Source organism: Chelonia mydas, chromosome 2 (genome assembly GCF_015237465.2).
Source record: "Chelonia mydas isolate rCheMyd1 chromosome 2, rCheMyd1.pri.v2, whole genome shotgun sequence".
Classification (NCBI taxonomy): Eukaryota; Metazoa; Chordata; order Testudines; family Cheloniidae; genus Chelonia; species Chelonia mydas.
The window spans coordinates 169,519,534-169,544,014 of NC_057850.1; the positions used below are offsets into that span (position 1 = coordinate 169,519,534).

At 41.8% G+C, this 24,481-nt stretch overlaps 1 protein-coding gene and 1 long non-coding RNA gene across 23 annotated transcripts in view; one reads left to right on the forward strand and one right to left on the reverse strand.

Annotated features, from left to right (window-relative positions):
• Positions 1 to 24,481, forward strand: part of LOC102933943 (cytochrome c oxidase assembly factor 1 homolog) — a 133,964-nt gene that overhangs the window by 60,211 nt on the left and 49,272 nt on the right. For 14 of the 22 annotated variants that reach the window (XM_043540527.1, XM_043540526.1, XM_043540529.1 and 11 more), the window contains 4 exons: positions 3,636 to 3,737; positions 7,596 to 7,747; positions 10,111 to 10,187; positions 19,363 to 19,447. In XM_043540527.1, coding sequence (XP_043396462.1) covers positions 3,636 to 3,737; positions 7,596 to 7,747; positions 10,111 to 10,187; positions 19,363 to 19,447 — 416 coding nt within the window. Of the gene's footprint in view, positions 1 to 3,635; positions 3,738 to 7,595; positions 7,748 to 10,110; positions 10,188 to 10,588; positions 11,114 to 14,641; positions 14,968 to 19,358; positions 19,448 to 24,481 lie in introns of those variants that run through there. The other 8 variants (XM_037890000.2, XM_043540539.1, XM_043540540.1 and 5 more) reach the window with 4 other exon arrangements.
• LOC122464637 lies at positions 11,286 to 17,621 on the reverse strand. Its single transcript, XR_006288842.1, has 3 exons — positions 17,030 to 17,621; positions 13,111 to 13,158; positions 11,286 to 11,431 (listed from the first exon to the last, which is right to left on the reverse strand). It is a non-coding gene; the product is annotated as an uncharacterized LOC122464637 (long non-coding RNA).

The window sequence follows — 24,481 nt, forward strand, 5'->3', positions numbered from 1 at the left end:
ATTCACTCTCTGACACATGCCCGCTCAGTCCCACTCCCTGGCAGTGATTGTCATCTCCCCACATGTGAACCTCCTACCCCCTCCATGCTGATTTACATCTCTGCCAGCTGCTCCAGGCTACTGGGGAGGGGCAGCTAACTACTTTTGCGGCTTCCCTTTCCTTCCCCTCAGAAGTCATTTTTCTGCAGGGAAGCTAAGAATTCTGCGCCCGTGCAGTGGTGCAGAATTCCCCCAGAAGTAAAAAGAACTAGCTAGCTTTGGCCTTTTGAATCTCCTACTGTAACTTACTGTCCCAGGGATATATCATCACAACAGACAAGATGTGTGTGGGAGGATGGGTTAGGGTGCTAGGCTAGGATTTGGGAAACTCCGCTCTGCCATAGGTCCTGTGCGACATAGCTAAGTCTTCGTGCCTCATGTCTAAAGTGGGGGCAGTAGCACTTCCTTACCTTAGAGGGGTGGTGTGAGGATAGATCCGTTAAAGATCGTGAAGTATTCAGACACTCTGCTGATGGGGGAGGGGGAGAATATAAGTTCCTCAGATAGATGTTGTGATTGAGGGCTGCAGTAACTATTGAGTTCATAATTCACTCTTGCCAAGTGGCATTTGTGAATCTCATCTTTTAAATCATTAGTGATATTTAAGCAGCTGAGCCTCTTGCTTCCTCGAAGTTCACAAAAGGGAAATGTTAGTGTTTGTGTAGACTGCGACCTAGCAGAGATGTATAACCAGATCCACTGGGTGTAAAGAACGGTGAACATTATAGCAGATGTTATAAAATAAGTATCCCATTAATTGACATGGATGCCTCTCGCTCTCTCTCTCCATAACACTTGTTTGAGAATTGATCGGACTGTGATGCCTAATGAACCACAGACATTTTGGTTGCAAGTAGCAGATCCTTTGACTACAGCTCTTCGTTAGGTTTATGCATTACCTATGATGCTTACTGGTGCTAGATTTCAGTGTCTTTCTATTTTCCTCAGCAAGCTATCAACAGTGCCCACTAGGCACAGACATTTGTATACTATTACCTTGAATTTCACTGCAAGAAGAAAATTATGCCTGGCAGTTCTAGGCCACGGTTTTGAAAGGAACATAACAAATGCCTCAGGTCACAGCATGTTACACAATGATCAGCTTTCCAGATCAAAGACAGATTTTTTTTTTTTTTGCTAAAATAGTGGTAGCATTGGCCAGTTTACAGCTTTATTGTATGTCTGGTTGAGCAAACATCCTAATAGGCTGATGGGAACAACTGGGTAGCACACCAAGTCGGCCATAATAAGAAATGTGAGTTACACAAACATACACCATGAGGTATTTCTTGCAGAAAATTGCATTAAGAAATATATTTGGGAGAAGTTCTGCTTTTCCTTTCAGAAGAGTACACCCTTGTGAATCCTCTATTACCACTTCTCAACAAGAAGAATTTTATTATCTCCATTCTCTGTGAGGTACTTGAGTAGCATGAGAGGTTGAGGGAAAAAGTGAGCAAGACTAGGGGAAATATAGGTCAGGAAGAAGAAGAGATGGGGGCTCGCTTGTGCAGGCAGAGGAGCTAGAGAAGGGGGGCAATGACAGGAGAAGGGGACAAGAGTTAGAGAGGGGAGTCAAAACCAACAAAAATCCATTGTCTCTTCGAATGAGTCAGCAACAGCCTGCATGGGAAAGGTGAGATAGGCAGGGTTGGAGGATGGAGAGGCTGGAATTTCTGGTATGCTCTAATGTTCTGAGTGCAGACCTGGGGCCTGTTCTCAGCTCTGAAACTGGTTTCTTATGGGGACTTCAAGTTACATGAAGTTTCTGCCTTAGTTGCGTCATCTGTAAAATGGTGAGCATACTTGCCTACTTAAGAGGGCTCTTCTGAAGATATATATTATAGGAGGACTTGTAGAGTGCTGTGGCTACAAAAGTAGGTAATATTCTGATTTCAGGACAGTTCTTCCACGTAAGAAATTACATTTCAACATAGTGATCTAATTGGCAAAGATGACTTTAAAATGCTATGGTACAATGTAACAATACACAATTACAAGTTGTTTATGCACATTAGGCAATAGACAAAAGTGATATCTGGGTTAATTATTAAATTCCTCCTTTCCCTCAGCTAGAAAATTTGAGGGGATAGGATAGGAAATTCAGGCAAATAATCAATCTCTGAGGCAGGACACGGAACGTACCAGACATCATGCTGATGTCACACACTAGCTCGTAGCAGTGTGGAAAGGAGTTCCTTTGTTTGTCACTCCACCCTCTGAAACTGTGGTTCCTCAGGTGAAGCAAGGTCTGACTAATGCATTCTTGGGAGATATGCTGACAATTTTCATAAGATGTATTAAGCGGCTTTGTCTCAATCATATTTCTGTAATTGGCTTTGTGCTATGCTTCATTAAACAGCTTTAGCCAAGCAGTCCATTTGCAGAGTTTCAGCAGGGCAAAGGTTTGGGCTTGAAACCTTTAAGACCACTAATTTTATAACCTATCACAGCATCCAGTAGTAACATCCACACTAACTTCAGAAATTTACACACTTCGGTCAACAAGACTGCTTGACATTTGAAATGAGGTTCAGACCGTTCCCTCCCCAACAGTCCATTATCACGTTTTTGTGATGGAAACACTTTAGGAAACAGCTATTCAGATGCTTGTTTATGGCCCATCCTGTGCTGAAGGAATGACTTGGGGAAGAGTGTTAGATAGGATTCTCCTGGCCATATGATTTAGCAATTCTCTTCGGTAGCCAAGCCAGAGAACTACTAAGTTGACTCTTTAGGAGGTAGTTGTTACTCTACTGTGTCATTCAGACAGATACAACAACCATGACTCATCAAATGGGCAGGATGGTAAAAGGAAAAGGATTAGAGAAGAATAGGATTGCAAGAATCTTCCTGTTTACCAGTGGCTTTAAAAAAAAAAAAAAACCCCAACAAACTCAAACCTCAGCAACATTATATTTACTAAAAAGAAAAGGAGTACTTGTGGCACCTTAGAGACTAACCAGTTTATTTGAGCAGAAGTGAGCTGTAGCTCACGAAAGCTCATGCTCAAATAAACTGGTTAGTCTCTAAGGTGCCACAAGTACTCCTTTTCTTTTTACGAATACAGACTAACACGGCTGTTACTCTGAAACCTGTCATTATATTTACTGGCAGTGCTGTAGCTTGGCTCTGTAGCTTAAGACTTCTGGCCAAACTGACTCTGGTGCAAGCATATTTACTTTAGTGGAGTTACACTAGGGATAAATCTGGCCCCTCAAACCTGAATACTTGCACTGTGTTACTGAGTATGTATGGTAAGTCGTGAGAACAATATGCTGTGTTTCTGGCCATCAGCCACACCAGGGAGGTCATTTTTTTCTTGGCAATTAGTGAAGTGGTGGCATCGCAAAAGGAAGTGAATAAACATATTCTGTCCTGCTTAGGTGCCCAGTTTGCTCCGTTCTCATCACAGATTTCCTCTGGATGCACGGTGGGGCCCCAGAGAGCGCTTGATTGCTACATGCGGTGATTTCATTCAGGCTTATTTTGCTGGGATATTGAAAGAACTTTGGCAAAAAAACCCAAACCAATCTCTTAGCTTTCCTCATACAATAAATGTGTCTCTCTCTCTCTCTCTTTTTTTCTCTTTCTAGGGGGAAAAATGCCAGCCTCTTTAAGAAAACTACAGCAAATGGCTATTTATCTGGGGCTGTTAAGTGGTGGGGGATGTGCTGTGATGTATTATCTTATGCAAAGTAAGTCCTGTTGCTATTAGCAACCTTATTTCTGCCCTCTCCACATCATTCCCCTTTGTACAGTTGACAAATAAGAATAGTTCAGATTCTGATAAACATGGATGGGAGGGAAGAGCAGCAGAGCTTAAAAGATTTTATTAATCACACCTGCCAGTGCAATGTCCCTCATGTTGTAGCCTGTAGAATTTAATTCCAATACTAGTTCTCTCTGAAGCATGGTTACTTTAGTCTCGGAAGGATTTATTTAAAAACAGATGAAGGTTTCTATTCTTAATTAGATTTTAAAAATGGTCATTTTTGGGAAATGTGGGGGAAAGGGCAGGAGACCACCACTTAAATAGGGAAATGTGAACCTGTTAGAATTGTAATACATCCAGTTTATGGTGCCGTTCCCTCAAAATGGATCTTGTGAGGTCCTGAGCATCAACATCTGTTGAAGACAGTCAACAGCAGTTAAGAGTGCTCAGCATGTTGCAGGATTGGAGCCTTACTTAGAAGGAAGCCTAGAGATGATGTTGTCAATTAGGTGACAGACAGATCTACTTGCTACATTTAATTGGCTGAGAATTATTAACGTTATTAGTTCAAGCAATTGGATTTTCTTTTTTAGTGACTTCCAGACATTTAGTAGTCCAGAAGCAACAGGCTTGGTTTCCACTTATTTGACCGCTCTAGTCCTCCGGGTCTCATGCTTTTCCCTTGTACAGTAGAACCTCAGAGTTCTGAGCACCTCAGGAATGGACATTGTTTGTAACTCTGAAATGTTTGTAACTCTGAATAAAAGATTATGGTTGTTCTTTCAAAAGTTTACAACTGAACACTGACTTAATACAGCTTTGAAACTTTACTGTGCAGAAGAAAAATGCTGCTTTTAATCAATCTTAATTTAAATGAAACAAGCACAGAAACAGTTTCCTTGCCTTGTGAGATTTTTTCTTAAACTTTTTTTTTTTTGTCGTTTACGTTTAGCACAATACTGTACGGCGTTTGCCTTTTTTGGTCTCTGCTGCTGCCTGATTGGTTCCAAATGACGTGCTTCGTTGCCTGGTCCATTCATAACTCTGGGGTTCATAACTCCGAGGTTCTACTGTAGTTACAATCAATTTATATTGTTTTTGGCCTAGCCTTGCATCAAGTGGCCTTGCATAAAGTGGCCAAACCCCTTTATGAAGCCCTCAGTAGTTGTGAAACCTTCCCTTCATTTGACATATTTTAACAACAAATTGGACAACGTTGGAAAGCCATCTTGTATTTCAGACAACTCATGCACTTGAGTTCTGAATTGCAACTCAGGCAGATTGAGAAGTCTGACAGGTTTTAAAATAGAGAGGCTGGATTTAACAGGAATATTAGCATTTTCTCTTAACATCTCTTGAAATAGATTTACTTTCATTAGCAGAGTGAGTGAAAACTCCTCCTTAGTTTCCCAAATCATTTAGCTGAACAATCCAATTAATTTATGTGGCTGTTGATCATCATTAAAACCATTGTCTGATGCAGTGTTCAAATGAAATATGCATAGCCTATTAAGGACCATTGCATTGGTGTGATATTGATAACCACATACCTTTTCTGATATTTTGATTACAAGCCAACTGGGCTTTTAATCACTAAAGTAAGCCTTTAATGAGAGTTACCCTCTTCATTAGCATCAAACAGAAACAGAAGCTGCTACTTTGACTCACAAGCTAATACAGTTTCATATCTCTAACCGTAAAGGCTTGTTAACCCAGGAGAACTAAGCACCAATGCCAATCATGTGGATTCAATGAAGTTCTGGTTCCCCTTCCTCATCTTTATGTGTACAGCCAAGATGACTGAAGTGCAAGGAAGTTCTGGGACTTCCTTCATGTTGTACATTTAATAGCTGAGTAGCATTGGACTCTAGGATCCTCTGACTTCTCTCTTTGCTGTACCCAGTGGTTTACATCACTTCCTTATATATCTGCTATGTATAACTGTTCCTGTTCTGGACCTTTTCTACAAAAATTCTCTTTGCTTTGTCAGAGCTCCGAAGACAGTGCCAGGGAGAAAACAACCCAACCGCTTCTACTGCTCCCACCATTTAAGTTTTGTGTCATGCTGAAATAGTTTCAGACACACAATAATCGGGAAGTTTCTTGTAACTACAAACCACTGAGCTCTAATTTCAGGCTCTCTGTGAGGAGATAAACAGTCATCTTTATAGCCAACTGTTGTGCCCTTTAGAAACCCCTGCTCTGGGTTGATGCTATAGATATACAAGTTCACACACAGTTAGGCATTTTATGTTAATACTTCAGGCAAGATATTCATGAGATACCACTGTCTACTGTGCACAGCTGAGAAGCAGGGTGAAGGGGGACTGGCTGCAGCTTCCCGATTCAGAGTCTGCTTCTGTGCTGGGGATGGCCTCAAAGTTTTGAAAGCAGCCTGCTATCCATTGCCCTAAGAGACTGTCCTCCCTCAGGAAATGGCCAGCTGCTGCCCTCATTAGTGGCTATGGGAGAACTTGGGCTAGACATATTTTAATTTATGTCTTCTTTGTCAACTGGGGACAGCCTCCAACCCCGTTGCACTCCCAGAGCAATATAAAGAGGTGGACAAACAAAAGATTGGAGTCCTCTGTTTTAAATCTAAGGTAGGAACTAGATATTCAGGGTGGGATTTTCAAAAGTATTCCGTGTTAGCCTAACCCTCTTCTCATTGAGGTCAGTGAGAGTGAAGCTAGGCCAGTGCTGAGAACATCTGAAAATCCCGCTCTCAGCACGCACAGCTTGAAAAGTTTGCTTAAAGATTTTTCTAGCACTAGAAGGGCCACTAGTTCCCCCCTCCCCCCAACAGTTCTATTTTAATACATTGGTCACCACTGGAAAGAATATTTTCCAGTTATCACCTCAGCTGCCACACTATTTCTCTGTAGTTCCTTGCTGTTATACTGCACATACTGTGAAGTAGTAGCTGGGAGCACATTGACTTTGATGGTGACAACTGTATATGTTTTATTATACCCTTTTAAAATTAATGTTTCCTCCACTTGTGTTTTAGTTGTCGGGACTTTTGCTTAAACCTCGCTTAATCCTAAAACAAAGTTTCTGTAGCAGCAGCTGCTACTGCCATCCTAGAGCAATGTAAGAAGTTCTCTCAGTTCCTACATGTTTTCCAGAATTCCCTATAAAGTTTAGAATCCATTCAGAATGTTGAGTGCACCTCCTACTGCTCTGCAAGTGTCAGAAAAGCATGGAAACTTGCCCCTAATGCCACTCTTAATATGTGCAGGACATTTGAAAGGTCTTAAATCCAGGGCCTATTTCACCTAAATTTGCTACAGAATAACACTTTCCTTCTGCTGCAATGTTTCTGATTTAGGGGTTGGGATCATTTTTAGTCAATAGTTGTTTTCCCCACATTTAGAACGGTTTGCTGTCACCACTGAGAAAGGGGGTAGTGCAGACCTGGGATTCTCTTTTTGGCAATCCACAAATGTAAAAGTCTCAGATTTAGAAATCATTACTATTTATAGGGTTGAATTCTTTTTTTAGAGGATTTTCTGTGTGTGTATGTATAATATTATAGAATGTGTGTGTGTGGGGGGGGTGTCATTTCTTTTATTTGCAGTGTTGTAGCCTTGTTGATCCAATTTGGGAGAGACAAGGTGGGTGAGGCAATAGCTTTCATTAAACCAACTTCTGTTGGTGAAAGACAAGCTTTTGAGCTACACCGAGCTCTTCAAGTTATAGCTCAAAAGCGCATGTCTTTCACCAACAGAAGTTGGTTTAAAAAAAAAAAAAATCTTACTCCCCACTTAGGTCTCCTTTTATTTGTTTTTTTCAACCCCATAGTGACTTATTTCCACAACTGTCTTTTTCTTTGATCTAGAAAATTTTGCCAGGACACAGTATTATCAGCTGGCTATTGAGCAGCTTAAGAATGACCCTGCAGCCTTGGAGGCACTGGGAGCTCCCCCTCTTAAAGTTCACAACATCAGACTGACAGACAAGAGTAATCGCGTTGACATGGCCAGAGCACAGGTAAGAGCAGGGAGCCTGCCTGCCAGTGAAACAAGGCTGTGAAAGATGGATTTTAAGTGTATAGTAATGGTGGGGAGGAGAGTGAGGGGGAGATTTTTCAAAGGCAACTAAGTGAATTAGGTGCACAGGCCCCATAGATGAGTGCTTATTAGGGTGAGACTTTCAAAGGCATCTAAGTCTCTTGATTTGAAATATGGTAGAGGAGGAAGTAGCAAGAATTACTCCTTCCTATTGTGCTAAGTAGTTTCTTACAGGAAAATAAATGGTGTTTGCACCCACTGATGCTTCTTTATGATGTATAAAGGGTTCACCATCCCCACCCCAAAGGATTTTTTTTTCCTGCTTGTTTTTTATTTTTACATAAGGCCTTGCCTACCTTCGGGTTTTTAGCTACTGGAGTAGCTATGCCACTAAAAAGCCAGAGGATACAATTTTCAAAAGTACTTACGTCACTTAGGCATCTAAGACCAATTGACTTTCAATGTAGCTTATGTACATAAGTCACTGAGGGTGCTTTTGAAAATGTTAGTCCTGGTGTGGATGTGTTGCACAACTGTGAAGTATGACTAGCACCATCACAGCTTACACTAGTTGGAAGCAGAGTGAAGCCAGACTGTTAAAGATCCCTTTTTATGCTGTGCCTGCCCTTTGTATCAGTATAGATCAGTGGCTCTCCATCTTTTCAAACCATTGTACCCCTTTCAGGAGTCTGATTTGTCTTGCTTACCTCCAAGTTTCTCCTCACTTAAAAACTACTTGCTTACAAAGTCAGACATAAAAATACAAAAAAGTGTCACAGCACACAATTACTGAAAAATTGCTTACTTTTCTCATTTTTACCATATAATTATAAAATAAGTCAACTGGAATATAAATATTGTACTTTCATTTCAGTGTGTAGGATATAGAACAGTATAAACAAGTCATTGTCTGTATGAAATTTTAGTTTGTGCTCACTAGTGCTTTTTATGCAGTCAGTTGTAAAACTAGGCAAATCTCTAAATGAGTTCATATACCCCCTGGAAGACCTTCGTGTACCCGTGGTTGAGAACCTCTGGTGTAGATAGCCAGTGGCAAAAAAAAAAAAAAAAAAAAAAAAAAAAAAAAAAGGTCAAGCGTATTTAGTCTGGTCTACTCTGCTTTTGCTAGAGGTTTCAGCTGCATCCTGAGAGTTTTCAAAGCCATTAATGAAAGGAGCAAGGGTGTTGAATCTTTGACAAATATCTTCTTCCAGCTGGCTGTAGGGCATTTGAGTTAAAGGTGTTAACCAAGAAAATAAAAAGCAGCAAGTTCTAAACAGACTGAATAAAATTCACTTTCCCTTTCAATTAAATCAGGATCCACTTGCATGATATCTGTAATGTTATGAATATCCTAGTTCTCCAGTTGCCCTTAGAGTCTTCCAGGCAAGATCTGAATTTCCAATATAAAAAGCATAGACAAAAACCGTCAAGCTTTCTTTACATAGATCAGAAGAGGGGAATCCAGCAATCTCCAATTCATTTTTTCCTTTGTAAGTCACCTTTAAGAATGTTACAAAGATTTAAATGACTAATGATGAAGTCACATTTCATTCCTCTGACCAACCAACTGCTTTCTTATCCACCATGTCACTCAGTGCCCTCTATAATGATGAGCATTATTTCATCGGAGATATGAAACCAGTGAATAATCGACCCTTCATCAGCCTGAGTGGGTTGCTACAGCATGACAGAGAGTCTTGCATGGTTCAGGGGCTATTGTACCACCTCCAGAGCATGCCCAACTCCTGCCAGCTAGACCTGCTTGAGAAGGCTTGGAGTTGCCATTTTTGATGGTCTATCAAGAATAGACAGAGCACATTTATTTTCTTCAGCCATGCTGAATGTTTTAGCAGAAATGCAATACTGCAGCTGTAGCCTAATTTATTAAGTTACAGTATGTTAACGGTAGAATTTTTAAAGCTGCTGCAGGGTTTTAATACCCAATTCCATTAATTTAATGGAGTGTAGCTTTCAATATCCCAGCCTTCGTGCCTGTATTTCTTATAATAAACTCTTATGTAATACTTGTCATCCCTGGATCTCCTAGCGCTTTGCAAAGAAAGGGTGTTAGCTCAAATATTTCAGAGTAAGTGACTTTCTTTATACGCTTGCAGTCATAACAGGAACATTCTTTTAACACCGATTTGTGTATGACAAAATTAATACACTCACACCCCATTAAAAAAGTTTAAACTCTTGAAAGTGCTGAAAAGCTGACGTATCTGTGTTAAAATTTTGGGAGTGATTCAGTTTTATCTTATTGACTAAGAAAGGAATAAAACATTCATTTCACTAACATCAGTCACTGAAAAAGTGTTCAACTAACTTTTATATCTGCAGATAAAGATACCAGTATCTGGAACAAAATCAGCTGGATATCTCCGTACCAATTCAGTAAGAGACCTCTCCCTTAACTGGTAAGTATGAATAAAAGGGTACTCTGTGGAGTGTTCAGGGTAGGAGGAGAATCCAGGGCAGCAGGGCCAGATTTTTGGTTTATAGTCATCAAAATGGCTGAGATTATGGAAATAAGGAAGAAATCTGCCTTTGACGAGCTTATGAAATATTGTGTTCACATGCAGTCATTATGGAAGTGACAATATCTATTCAATAATTTACATTTCTTATCCAAAGAATACAAAAGTATGAGGACATTAGATCGAGACCTTTGTGCTGAAAACTGTCCTCTGTTAACTGTAACCCAGTATACTGGAGTGCATAATTGGCCCACTAGTCTAATTTACCCCCTTCTTCCCCTTCACACACAGAGAAAATGCAAAGATATTTGGGCATCGGGTTGAACACTGGTTGTCCTTAGTTTTTATCACAGGCCTGCGATATCTTCTACTCTTCTCAGACCACAGCAATGCCACGACGTGATGGGTATGTCTACGCTGCAGCTGGGAGCGAGCCTTCCAGCACTGGTAAACAGACTTGTACTAGTGGAGCTCAAGTGAGTGCGCTAAAAACAGCCCTGTGGGCACTGCGGATTTTGCAGAGACACGGGCTCACCACCTGCGCTTGGACCCAGACGGTCAAGTGGGTTTGAGAGCCAGAGCTGCCACCCGAGTGGCAAGATCCACTGTGCTATTTTTAGCGCGGTAGCTTGAGCCCCGGCTACCGGGAGTATGTTTAGCAGGGCTGGGAGGCTCTATCCCAGGGGCAGCACAGACGTACCCAGTGAAGTGAGCTAAGGGTTGTCTCATGGATGTGGGGCTTTCAGCATTAAACCCCAACCCCCTCTTTCTAAAGGCCAAAAAGATTTCTAGAACCAAGAAATATAATTAGGAACCAATAATTTATTCAGCAAGTTTGTTCAGAAATTCTTCAATCCGCAACAATCTACAATTTCCGCATTTCTCTGTTCTTGCAGGTTGGTAGAAAAACATTTGTTAGTTCAGTTTTCCTTGTGTCTTGTGGTTAGATCTCCAAAATCAAAGCAGTTTTGCTTCGCTGCACCTGGCAGTGTGGGATTGTCTCGGTTACATGACTAGATAAGACTTATCAAGAGTAGCTGAAAATTCTTGTGAAGCCCACATTTAAAATTCAGTGGTTAGGGTACTAGCCTAGCACTGGGGAGTCCTGGGCTCAAATCTCTGCTCTGCCATGGACTTACAGGTGACTGAGTAGGTCACTTAACCAGTGTGCCTCAGTTCCCCATCTGTAAAAAGGAGATAATAGTACTTGCATATCAGATACTAAGTGAATGGGGCCATATAAGCAGTGATGAGCTGCCAAAATCTTAACAACCGGTTCCCCTCCTCACCCCATGAGGGGGTCGTGGCCCACCCCCCGCCCCCTGCCCCATCCATCCCCCTCCCCTGTCCCCTGACTGCCCCCAGAACCGGGCAGGAGGGTCTTGTGGGCACCGCAGTGGGTGCCCACCCCACCCCTAAGAGCCAGAGGGACCTGCCGGGGGGCAAGGTGGGGAGTCCCGGCGGTGCTTACCTGGGGCAGCTCCCAGGAAGCATCCAGCAGGTCCCTCTGGCTCCTAGGGGCGGGGGCGCGTAGCTAGGGGGGGAGCAGGGGGAGCGGCCGCTCCCCCCACTGATCACATCAAAAGTGGCACCTTAGACGCTGACTCCCTGGGTGCTCCAGGGCTGGAGCACTCACGGGGAAAATTTGGTGGGTGCAGAGCACCCACTGGCAGCTCCCCGCCCCGCACCCAGCCCCAGCTAACCTCCGCACTGCCTTCTCCCCTGAACGTGCCGCCCTGCTCTGCTTCTCCCCACCCTCCCACCCACCGGCTTCCCGCAAATCAGCTGTTCGGCAGGAAGCCAGGGAGGGCTGAGAAGCAGGCGGCGGCTTCCCACTCAGGCCGAGGGTGGCAGAGGTGAGCTGGGGCGGGGAGCAGTTCCCCTGTGCCCCCCTTTCCCCTCCCCGGTTACCTGCTGCGGCGCGGGCGGCCGTCCTCGCGTCCCCCCCGCCCCAGCTCACCTCCACATCCTTGGGCCTGAGTGCGAAGCCGCCGCCTGCTTCTCAGCCCGCCCTGGCTTCCCGCGCAAACCGCTGTATCGCGGGAAGCTGTGGGGGGGGCGGAGAAGCGGAGCGGGGCGGCGTGTTCAGGGGAGGAGGCGGAGGCCAGCTGGGGTGGGGCGGGGAGCTGCCGGTGGGTGCTCTGCACCCACCAAATTTTCCCTATGGGTGCTCCAGCCCTGGAGCACCCCTGGAGTCGATGCCTAAGGCGCCGCTTTTGGCCAGTTAAATTGAGAAGCCCTTTTAGAGCCGCTTGTCCCTCGCGGAACAGCGGGTTCTAAAAGGGCTTCTCAATTTAACAACCGGTTCTAGCGAACCGGCTCCAGCTCACCACTGTATATAAGTGCCTAAGGGCTTATCTAGACAGTTAGTGCGCAGCAAGCTGGGGTGTAAATCTACAGCACACTAACTGTCCACGTGGACCCTCATTCTGCACTTTGATCTAGGGAACTTTTAGGGCGCAGTAGCGGAGTCCACACAGACAGCGTGTGGCATGCTGCTGCACCAGACTTGTACACTCCAGTTTGCCATACACTAACTGTTCGTCTTGTCAGGTCCTAAGATAGATTGAATTTTAAATTCACTCTCCAAACATACCCATGTGCAAACTTAAAATATATTTCCCAGAAACATTCATGCCAGTAAAACTTGATCACACAAGTATTTGGCCACATTTGTGCCCCTTTGTGCAAAGCAAATGGTAGCAACGTAATTGGTTCCTGACACAGTTCCATTTTGTAATAGATGAGACATGAATGTGTCCTTGAACCAGATCACAATGATTCAAACACAGGTCTCATCTGCTCCATAAAATTCAACAGCATAAGCCATTGTTGGAAATAGCTATATTATATTTGGAGTTACCTGACATGGTTCTTGATAATGTGCAGACAAGCCTTTACAGTCTAGAATCTAGAAAGAGAAACAGCAATGACAAGACACTGAAGGTCAAATTTTCAAAAGTGTCTTAGATTCCCAGGTGGTATTTTAAAAAAAATGACAGATGCTTCAGAGCTTAAATCACTTTTAAAGAAGAGACTTAGGCCCCAAAGTGTCTAAAGTCACTTTTGAAAATAGGAGTATTTGCAGATTTGACCTGGAGTGACCATAGATTCATCATACAAAGGTGCAGCAACCTAATTGTATTACGGTATGTGTGGGATTTTCAAAAGTGATCAGCATTAGCCTGACACTACTCTCACTTAAGTTAATGGCTACTGCTGACTAGAGCTGCTCAGGAACTTTGACAGAATGTTTTTTCAGGAAATGCTGAACTGTTTGCAGAAATGTTATCTGTTTACCTAATTTACTGTTATCCTAGTTTTCATCAGAAAGGTTTCTTAGCCCTAGGATCGAATTTCTGATCAAAGCCAGAGAGAGTGAACAATCCCCTATAGCCAGTGGCCCAATGGTTAGGGCACTTGCGTGGATATGGAAGACCCAGGTTCAAGTCCCTGATCTTCCTGATTCATCCCAGATGAGCGCTCTAACCTCCTGGCTATTCTGGGTTCCCCCCCCCCCGTCAAAATTTTGACAGGTCTTTTTGTTCTGTTCTGCATCATAATGGAAACATTCTGAAACCTCACACATTTTTCACAAAGTGGAATTCTTGTATTCTGGCCAGCCTGCTACTTCAGTGGGCACAGTTGGGCCAGTGGAGGCCCAAGGTTCTGCTTGGTGCAGGTCCACGGATACGGCTTTGCATTCTCTAGTCGAGAGCGCACAGATGGGTGCGCTTCCTACAGTGGAGCGCCCATAGGGACTAATACTTGAAGGAGGAGGAGGAAAAAGTTCTTCGTGGCTGGCGGGTTAACACTGATAGTCCTCTCAGAAAGGGGGCTTGGAGCAGAACTTTGAAGAGCAGAGGGTGCACCTTTGCATATCCCAGAAGTACAGCTCGCTCTCTCTCTCTCTAAATGAGTCATTTTATTCTCTTTGCATACTTGCCTCCTCCTATGGGCTTCTATACTTGTATCAACAATCACATTCAGTAACAATGTGATGTCAAAGCTTCCCTAACTAGGATAATTCTTTAGCAATGTGATCTAGATCCAATACCAGAGATTAGCGAAGGACTACCTAGTTGCAGTCTTGATAGGCAGAAGTGGCTGACTGTAAAAGGAAAAAGACAGGTGAAGTTATTTAAAAAAAAAAAACCCACACGCCATCACTCTGTCAGGATTTTATTGGTCTTGCAGAACCATGATATGTAGTTTCTTGGTCCGTTAAGCCATCAAGGAAAGAGTCTTTTAAAGGTTTATACTTGCAAACCTTTTTTAAGCACATTTAATTACACTAAATGATTTCGTTCTTGCTGCCTAGTGTTTTTATACTTGACATCACCACAGTATGAAATTGGTCAATTAAAGTCAAATGCTCTTTTGATTTGTATCAGTTGGCGTCTCCAGGATGTCACCTTGCAACTCAGGGATGGTCAGAATATTCCTGTGTACCATTCGTGTGTGGAGAGCACCAACACACAGGAGGGGTGAAAAACAAAGACAGCTGCTTTGCACATCCTGTCACTTGAGGATTTATTGATTGGTTGCATATTACTGTGTACATACAGTATTGTCACAAATGGACAATTTCAGTTAAGTGCGCAATCTTACAGTTCAATTATTTCTCTAGCACTGAGCTTAGTGTTGGTATTGTTAATTTCATTCTTTTTTATGTGTGTGTATGGTAGAAATCCAAAATAAAGATTTTACAATATTGTTACTGTTCCAGAGTATTGTTATATTTTGTATGTGCTGCTATGGTTTATTTTTTTAAAAAGGACTCTTGCTGGTAAATTGCATTTCTCTATGATTATGAACCTCAAATGTGGACAGCTGATTTGCTTTCTAAATCTAGGCAACTAAGATTTTCAGATAAACCAAATAATAGGTGGTTTTCCCTTTTTAGGTGAAGGGAGTCAGTAGCCAAACCTTCACTGACCTATCTTTACAAGGAAAGACAACGAGACTTAGGTTGGAGAGAGAAATCACTATTATATGATTTACTAAAAATGAAATATGACTTGCAATTTTTAAAAAAATATTTGCACTCCTATAGCTCATTTAGTAAATAAGGCAGACTATGGGCAAAATATATGGCTATCAGTGTTTCAAAAACCACCACCAAAGTAGACCGAGAAACACCAGAAGTCAGTCATTTTACTTATCTGGGGAGTGAGACGTGCAGTGATAGTGACAGCATGCTAGATGCCAAGCAACAAATATCAAATGCAGCAAACAACTTTCATAAACTTGAAAAGATTTGGAAAAGTAGCATGATCAGCACCGATACAAAAATACAATTTTTTTAATACTGGCATCATATCTGTCCTACTCTATGGAGCAGAGACATGGAAATCTGCAACAGCAATTGATAAGAAGTTCAACTTATTCCAAAGTAAATGGCCACAGAAGATGTTCAGAATCTATTAAAGTTTACTACAGTGTCAGAAATTCTAAGCAGAACACACCAACTTAAAGCATCAAACGTGGCAAAAGGATGGTCATATTTAGGACGTGCTTTAAGGATGCCATCATTTTGACTTCCACATTAAGTGATAACATGGATACCAACTGGCAAGAGAGGTAACCTAGAGAAACATTACATAGAACAGTAGTGAAAGAAGCTAAATTCATCAGCATGACACTCAGAAGCCTGAACAGACCAGCGCAAGACCAAAATAAATGGCAGAAACTGATGGATATCCTCTGCACCTCAGGGTGCAGGAATAGAAGGAAAGAAAAGACAGGCACTTCTGAGACATTCAGTAGGACTGGTGAATGAGTCAAAACAATCCCTCCTAGTCTAAACTCTGAAGAACTATGTGAGAATTTAAATATTGCCATCCAAAGTTCATACTGCTATTTTGAAACAGTTGAGCCAGCCTCTCTTTCTGTCAGTTGACCCTTTCATAGCCACAGATACAAGGGGTACTGAAGACTTCTTAGAATGAAATGGTTTAGGAAACCAAACTCCAGTCTCAACCCCATTCTACACTGTTCCTCTCTATTTCCATGTATAACATCATGTTATGCCCTGTACTTATACACAGAACAGTTCCACTCTTTTCTATCACCATTCTCTGCTCATTCATGCTGGAATTTTCAAGAGGAGCCTTAGGAAGTTAAATCACTGAGAGTTGGTCAACGAACTTCCGTAGGCCCCTTTGAAAATCCCAGGCTTAAGTACTTTAGATCTTCATTGTGATCATCCCATCGCCTTTAAATTCTCTTTTTAAAGAAGGTGACAAGATGTACACTATGTTCCAGCTGTAGCTTCGCAAGGGTCTCTGGAGAGCCATTATTCTTGGATCAGAATGGGTTAACACCATGGTGCATGGGTTCCACCTTGTTATCCAGGATCCTGGAGGAAGGGCTCTCACACAGATTTTGAGGACAAACTAGGAATTTTTACCACCTTTGTTTCTAGGAATCCTGCTTCCCTAAAACAAACTAAGTTCCCTTTATTTCCCTGTAAGATTCTGGTAATGCTTCCCTTTAATTTGAATGGTCCCTCCATCTTGTCTGATAAATGAATATATGTTCATTTAAGGGCTATCAACAGTCCATGCCTTATGTATTATTCCTTCACACCCCCTATTTCCTCTAAATCATATTTTTAAAAGCCTGGGAATGGAGATTGCCTTGGGGACACTGTAAGTACTGGCAAGTAACTGCAGTGTAACAATTGGGAGCAAACTAGGCTGTGTCTCAGTTACATTTAAAAGCCCTACTTTTGGTTTTTCCCCCATTACAAACTTATCAATATACATAAACTTGCATACCTGCTGATCTTGAAAGAGGTAGAATAGGGTCATAGCAGTAGCTTCCTCTCCCCTGCATGTACTGGAGAGGAGAAAAAAAAGGGAACCTGACTTCTTATCCAATCAGTTGATTCCTACATATGGCTCCCATTAGGCACAGCCCATCCCACAGCTGCTAATTTAGAGAGGGACACTGGTGCATTAGGAGGAAGCCAAAAGAACTGGGAAAAAGTCTTGAAACAACTAGCAGCTGCTAAAAGACAAGATAACCTCAGTAAAGGCTCCTGCATGACACCCCCTCCTTTGGGCTTTCCTTAGAGTGAAGTAAGAGAATCTGAAGCAGAAATCCTAGGTTTGCTACTTCATTTTGTTAAATAATTCATGCATCGTAACTATATTGTGTTGGCAATTGCTAAACAAACCTAATCCAGGCCTTGGCCACCGACTAGTTTTTATTTCTAACCCAGTCTTTTAACAGTGCATTTAGAAGTGACAATCACTAGTCCGGTAAAATAAAATCCACTCTTTGCCACCCAAAGTAACCAACTCCTCATCTTACACTGTCTTGCAAAATGCTAGACTCCCTTTCCTATCAGTTCTACTAAGATGGGTTTATTCTCTAGGGGTTTTTTTCCTCATGCCAGTGCAGGATCTTACTAACTTCTATCATAGAGAATCTATAACCCTTGCAGGAGGGAGGTAGCACGACAAACAGCCTGATGATCAAGGCAAGATGATTTTTATTTAGAAGCAATTGTATTAATATTTATGGTCTCTTTGTAACTATAATTTGCTAGGATGATAAAATATTTATATCCATATTTGTTTGCTTGACTAGGACATGGATGATTGTCTAGTTAATATTTGCAGTGTTGTTGTAGCCATGTTGGCCCCAGGATTTGAGAAATTAGATAGGTGAAGTACTTTCTTTTATTGGACCAACTTCTGTTGGTGAGAGAGACCAGCTTTTGAGCTAACAGAGCTCTTCAGGTCTGGGAAAGATAATCAGCTTGTCATAGCTAAATAGAAGGTGGAACAGATTGTTAAGCCTAAGGAATAGCTCGTTGCAAGAGACCATTTAAGATGAAGGGGGCAATTAATGTCTGCAATCATAGGACAGAGGCAGGTTAGTGGGTTACAGTGTTGTCATGAGTTAATGTCTATACAGTACTTTGATCACATATAACACCATATAAATGCTAAGTAATATAACATGGGTGCCTTTTCAGGCCCACATCTCTCAAAGAGGAATGGCATTCTTGTAGCTAAGACATGAGACTGAAATGCAGGAGATCTGTGTTCAATTCCAAACTTTGCCACAGACTTCCTGTGTGATACGGGGCAAGTCACTTAATATCTGACTTAGTTCCCCATGTGTTAAATGGGGCTAATTCTGCTGTTTTCCACCCTTTGTCTCTTGGCTCTTTATCTTGTATGCTCTTCAAGGCAAGGACTGCCTCTTACTGTTTGTATAATGAGGTGCCAGTCACAGGTTAGGTCTAAGGCACAATGTTAATATCACTCATAAGCTAGTTATGGCTCTTCTGTTCTTCATAGCCTCCTCAAACTGCCATCGCCAGTTGGAGTCCAGCGCTACACTGCTTTGTACCTCTTCTGTAGTCCTTTTCACCTATGCAAAGTGGCTCTGGTAACATGTTTACACCACTTTGCACAGGGTGTCAGACAGGAGAGAATCAGGCTGGTTTTCAAAATCTTAATTCAGCTTCTTCCTTATAAATCTCTGTCAGCAAACTGTTTTTTTCCCTATTTAATATATTATGAGTGAAACGAATCAGCTTTGTTTAAATATCAAAGCAGTTGTTATAAAAAGGCCATGGCATTTGGTCCACCAAGCATGCCAATTCAGTTTCACCTGGAGATTTGCTAGACAGAAGCAAACCACTAAGTAGATGTCCCAACAGTTCAGTAGAGTTTCTTACATTGTGCCAGCACTAGCTCACAAAGCAGACAGGTGCTCCCTCCCCAAGGAACTACTCGTCAGGAAAACTGCAACAAAATAATCCACATAAGAAAAACTTCTGGTCATACCGTGAAAGATTTTGCAGTCAACATGCAGTATCTTTGGGAACTATTGTATTAACATTATGGATTGTTGGGGGCTAGGCATTGTTTTCTAATTCTACTCCATGGGGGAGAGTTACCACAGCTCCTCTAGGAATAAAAAATAGTGGATAATTACTGGCGTCCCTGGCATTGTAAACAGCTCCTGATTCAGGCAGGAACCATAGGCCCAAGAAGACAAAAGGGCTTTTGGTATAGAAGGCTGAGTTTAACCTGACAGAGGGGCAATCCTTTTGATTCAACAAACAGATATGACCTTTTGTCCAAGGAAGGCCAACCCTGCTGAAGCATTGGAAGGACTTGAACTTGCCAACCTCTCCCCTCCCCCCCCCCCCCCGAGAAGAAAAACAACTTCTGGTATGTTGAAAACGTTTTATTGTTTTGTGTTTTCTGTGTGTGCTTTTGCCCTTAAATAAATGTACTCTGCTTTGAAAAAGCAGTTTGGTCACTTATAACTGCTGGTATACCCTGGTCCTAGCCTTTGGAGAGAGAGCAAAGATCAGGGGGCAAGATGTTAGTCAGACCTGCTAGGTTAAACATAGTGAATTGGAGGGGAGCTGTAATCTAAATCAGAAGAGGGATGCAGGTGTCTCTTGTGAAAGGCTGTAGCTAGAGTGCTGAGGCAGCATTCCTGGAGCAAATCACTGGGGCATGGGAGGGTCAAAGGTGCAAAGACCAAAAGGCAGGATGACCAAATCTGCTATAATCACAACATCTCAAACAAGCAGACAATTGACTCGTTACCAGCATGGTTTCCCAAACCCATAGGGAAGCATTCCGTTAAAAGGAATAAAAGTTATCCCTCCCCCCCATTTTACTAGGGTAGACTGTAGTAAGTAAATGATTGTGGAGCTTCACCTTGTTTCTTACCTATCATAAAATCCTCAGTGTTTCTTCTAGTCATTTATTATTTAACCTCCTTATAGTTTTCTTTTCCTCTTGAGTAGCATGTAGCATCTTATAGAAATAGAACATTATCAAAATGTTACTTTGGTGTGTGGCTGCAGCAGTCTTACCACACAGGAATAGTAAATGCAGTGAAAAAGTGTCAACTTCGAAACAGAAAAGGAAGTACTTCCCTTCTACCCCCAATGCATAGTTGGACTGTGGAACTCATAGCCACACAAATTCATTGAGACCAAGAACTTAATAAGGTTCAAAAAGGGATGGATATGTATATAGTGTGTGAGCATGATTATTATTGCTAACAAATTCTGGAAAGTCAATTAAACCTCAGGGTTTAAACCAATCTAATTATTAGCAATCAGGATTAGAGCTAATGGAGGGGGCAAATTATCATTCATTTAGCTATAGCTTTTTCTGAAGCCTCTGCTATGAGCCACTATTGGAGATAGGATACTGAACTAGGTGGAGTTTAGATCTGATCCAATATATCTATGATGTTATAGATTGATGTGTCTTAAATGCATTTTATATACAATTCACCAACCCTTAATATTTTGAACTTGACTTTTTCCAGTTAATTTCACCCTACAACTTCAGGGATTTTTGTAATTCAATACAGTTCTGAAATAATGGTCCTAAATAGGGTAGCTAAATATTTCTAGGCTTAGCAGACACTCACAGAGTGAGAATTTTTTTAATTACATATTTATTAATCCCTAGGTCAGTAACATTTGTAAGTACTGTATTGCAAAGTTCTCTAACATCCATAAGTGACAATTTTCTCATGGTGCTGAAGACACCATCTGAAGAATACTGTTGCAAATGGAAAAGAGAAATGATGCACACCCAGTAGTACATACAAAGGAATGATACAAACTATTACAGATGCCTATTTCAGACAAGCAAAATCTTAGTGTGATTCTGCTGTACTGTTTGTAAGGTGACTGACGTTGTGCAAGGGATGCTTGGAGAGAGGGCGTTTAAACAGAAACCTGTTCTTGTACCATACTACCTTCCCATTCAAGCCCCAATCTTTCATTCAGATGTGATTATCAGCCACTAGGTCTCATGGCGAAACTGAGGCTGTACAATCACTATGCATGGAGAGGCAACTCTAAGATTGTGAGGTAGTTATGTATAGACATCACCACCATACACAGCTTTGAGGGTGTGAGAGAGATTGTCAGCACGGAATCAAAATCATGGTAGTAAATGAGGTAGCTTTTGTAATCCTGCTTCTAAAAGAAAGCACAAGAATGAACAACTTTAGCGTGGTTTTTTTTAAGTGGTTTTGGGTTCCCCTGCCCCTGTGTGTTTTCAATATATCATTTTAAAAAAAATGCTTTGCTCTGGGTGCTGCTCTGTGAGAACCCCACACAACACAGGAAACAAGCTACACTGACAGCCCTCTCAAACAAGCAGCATTTTCCTGTACTTTTCGTCAGTCACTTGTATTATTTGAAATACTAGTAAATAAGAAAATTGACAGAAGAGCAATTTAACTTGACAGTGTCCTTTTAAACTGCAGAATAGTCTTCCACGAACAGCCCTGGGCGCTGTGGTGTCTTGTGGATTCATAAGGAGGCAGCACAGTCTGGACTCTAGGAAGTAAGGCTTTATTAGAACTAAAACAGAGTTACGTAAGACAAAAGGAGAGCCATGGATTCCTGGCTGTATATCTGGTGAAGCTGAATTCTTCCCGCTGGTTCTTCCTAGCATGTGCTCTGCTGATAAAGGCCCAGCACACACTCCTAACACCTCCCCTTTCCGGCAAAAGCAATTCCAAACAATGTAACATATATACCAACTGTTTCTTTACAAATACCATAAGACACTCAACTTTGTTAGCTGTGCTCAATGAATCTTTCAGGTGCTCTGCACCATTTATTAGCTCTACAAGGCACCGCTTCAGTCCTTGCACTAGCTGAATCAGCAGACTGCTCTGTTTGTTGGTATTTTTGACGTTTCACACCCTAACAGTTCTCTCTGACTGTTCATTTATAGTCAGTACAGTATCGCTCTGGCTCTTTGTTTACATTTCTCCATACCCACGTGCCATTCTTGTGAGCATGCCAGCTTGTAACAACTTAAGCACTATTATTCTCTCTAAATAATATGCCATCAGCAGACAGTTCTGCTTTGAACTGGAAATGTGGACTTGGTATGTAATATCCTGGTCACCCCTGCAATAACAGCCCTAATAACCCTCTGTAAAGTCTCATCATTAGCTGTAGTCCCAGTGAATTCATTCCACATCTTTTCTGAGATAGGACAATTCTTTATCAAGTTGACATGCACTAGTTCTGTCTCCCCACGTTGCTGCTTCAGTTATATCAAATGCTCTGGACGGTCCCTTATCTCCTCTACCCCGTAGGCCCTTTGTATCAGCTGAAGGGCTTGGCATATTTTTAAACCCACTATAGGTGCTTTATTCCATTTTAACTATATCAAAGTTTAGCAATTCTATTTGATTTTTTTTTACCTTCCCTTCTAGTATACACATACCTCTAGTAGGAATGAGTTCCCCATTATAAGCTTTCAGTTTAATCTGTTTGCTCACTATGTTCCCTATTTTCTTCATTCAACCTTTTAATATTAAAAATCTGAAACATTTACCTGAGCACCAGTGTCCAGTTTATAGGTTAAGAGTTCCATTAGTCTCTAAAGAAGTTGTGCGTTCACCTGTTCCTTTCCCTTTAGATACAGCTCCTAGATAGAACTCCTTTTCTGTTCTGCTGTCAGCATTACTGCTCACCATCAATGCTTTGCTTCCTCTTCTGCACTTGTTGATTCTAGTTGCAGACTCTGGTAAAATGATTGTATTTCCCACAAATATAGCACTGTTCACCAAAATCTGGGTATTGTTTAGGTCTGTGCTTGTGTTCACATCTTGTGCAATCCTTGAAGCTACCCCTTGCAAACTATATTGCTTTGCTTTTTCCCTGCTTGTTTTTTGTGTAGTAACTTACTACTTGTCAGCTTGTTTTCCCTTTCATCACTCTATCCAGAGTGGCAGTGTCCTGTTTTTCTTCCATTATTCGTATTGTTCAGAGTGATTTCTGCCACCCTGATACAGCATTAATGCTTTATCCAAAGTCATATTTTCCAATATAGTTTTTTATGCAGCTTTGGATCTCTGATTCCTGTTACAATTTGATCCCTTATAACTGAATGTCAGCTGTCCATAGTTGCTGGCGGGTTTGGCTCATTAGCTTCAGCACTGTTAGGGATTCTTCAAAGGACTCTCCTTTCTTTTGTCTTCTAAGGTAAAACTTACACATTTACAATGTTTCATTTTTGAGGTATGCAGTACTCTTCATATTTCTGCACAATTGTGTCGTAACTTGCTTTCTCTGCCTTAGTTGCATGCTGCTAAAGACATCCATTGCCTCAAGTTCTGCAGTGGTGTGAGAAGACTGCTATATTCTGCTGATCTTCTTTCTCACCAAAGCCAGCTGCTTGCATTCATAGGTATCAAAACTCTGTTTGAATCTCTTCCAGAATCTGCTGCATTGACAGCGTCACTTCCTGGGGAGCTTTTAGTTACTCCATCTCCAAAATGATCCCTTTATTCCTTCACCAGAGTCCTTTCTGTCTCCTCACTCTGGTACCATGAATTGTTTTGTGGATTCATAAGTAGGAGGCAGAGTCTGGACTCTTAAAAGTAAGGCTTTATTCAAACTAAAACAAGAGTTACAAAAGACAAAGGAGAGTCATGTGCTCCTAGCTAGATATCTGGCAAAGCTGACTTGACTTTGTCCAACTGGTTCTTCCTAGTGTGTGCTCTGCTCTTAAAGGAGCAGTACATACTCCTACTAGGTGCCTCTTTGGCTAAGTCACTGTGGAAAAAATCTTGACACTAAGACACGGGACTAGGAGTGAGGCCAGGGTGCTGAGAGCCATTGAACCAAACTGTAAACCCTGTATATCATGGAAACCACTTCAAGCCAGGGTGTCCAGCAGCACCCCTGGTTCCTGCACCTATGAGTTACACAGTTTAGGTTCTATTTCCAATTCTGTCAGTGTCTTTATGAGAGAATGGGCAATTCACTTCAGTCTCTTTTTCCCTATCTGTATAATGGGTGCAAGGCTCACTTAACTCATGGGTTATGAAGAAGCTAAAATTCACGAATGTTAATAGAGTGTTGGGACCCTTGGTTGGAAGGTGACAGTATGCCAAGAGCTAGTAGTTTAAGATGCCTGGACTTATCAGATTTTAGTATAACACTCTTCACTGGCCAGCAGCAGATGATTATCTAATTAGGTCTTTCCTGTATTTAATGGCTATAATTCTGTCCAAATGCTGTAATTACAGAAAACAAGTAGAGACATCGCTCTGTATCTCTGAAGTCTGGTCTCGAACCCAACACACACTACTATGTGCTCTCTCTGGTTTATTCCAGCCATGCTCCAGTTCCTTTATGCCACTATTACCTCTTACTGTTTATTATATAGCATACACAGTACTTACTATATGGCAGAACA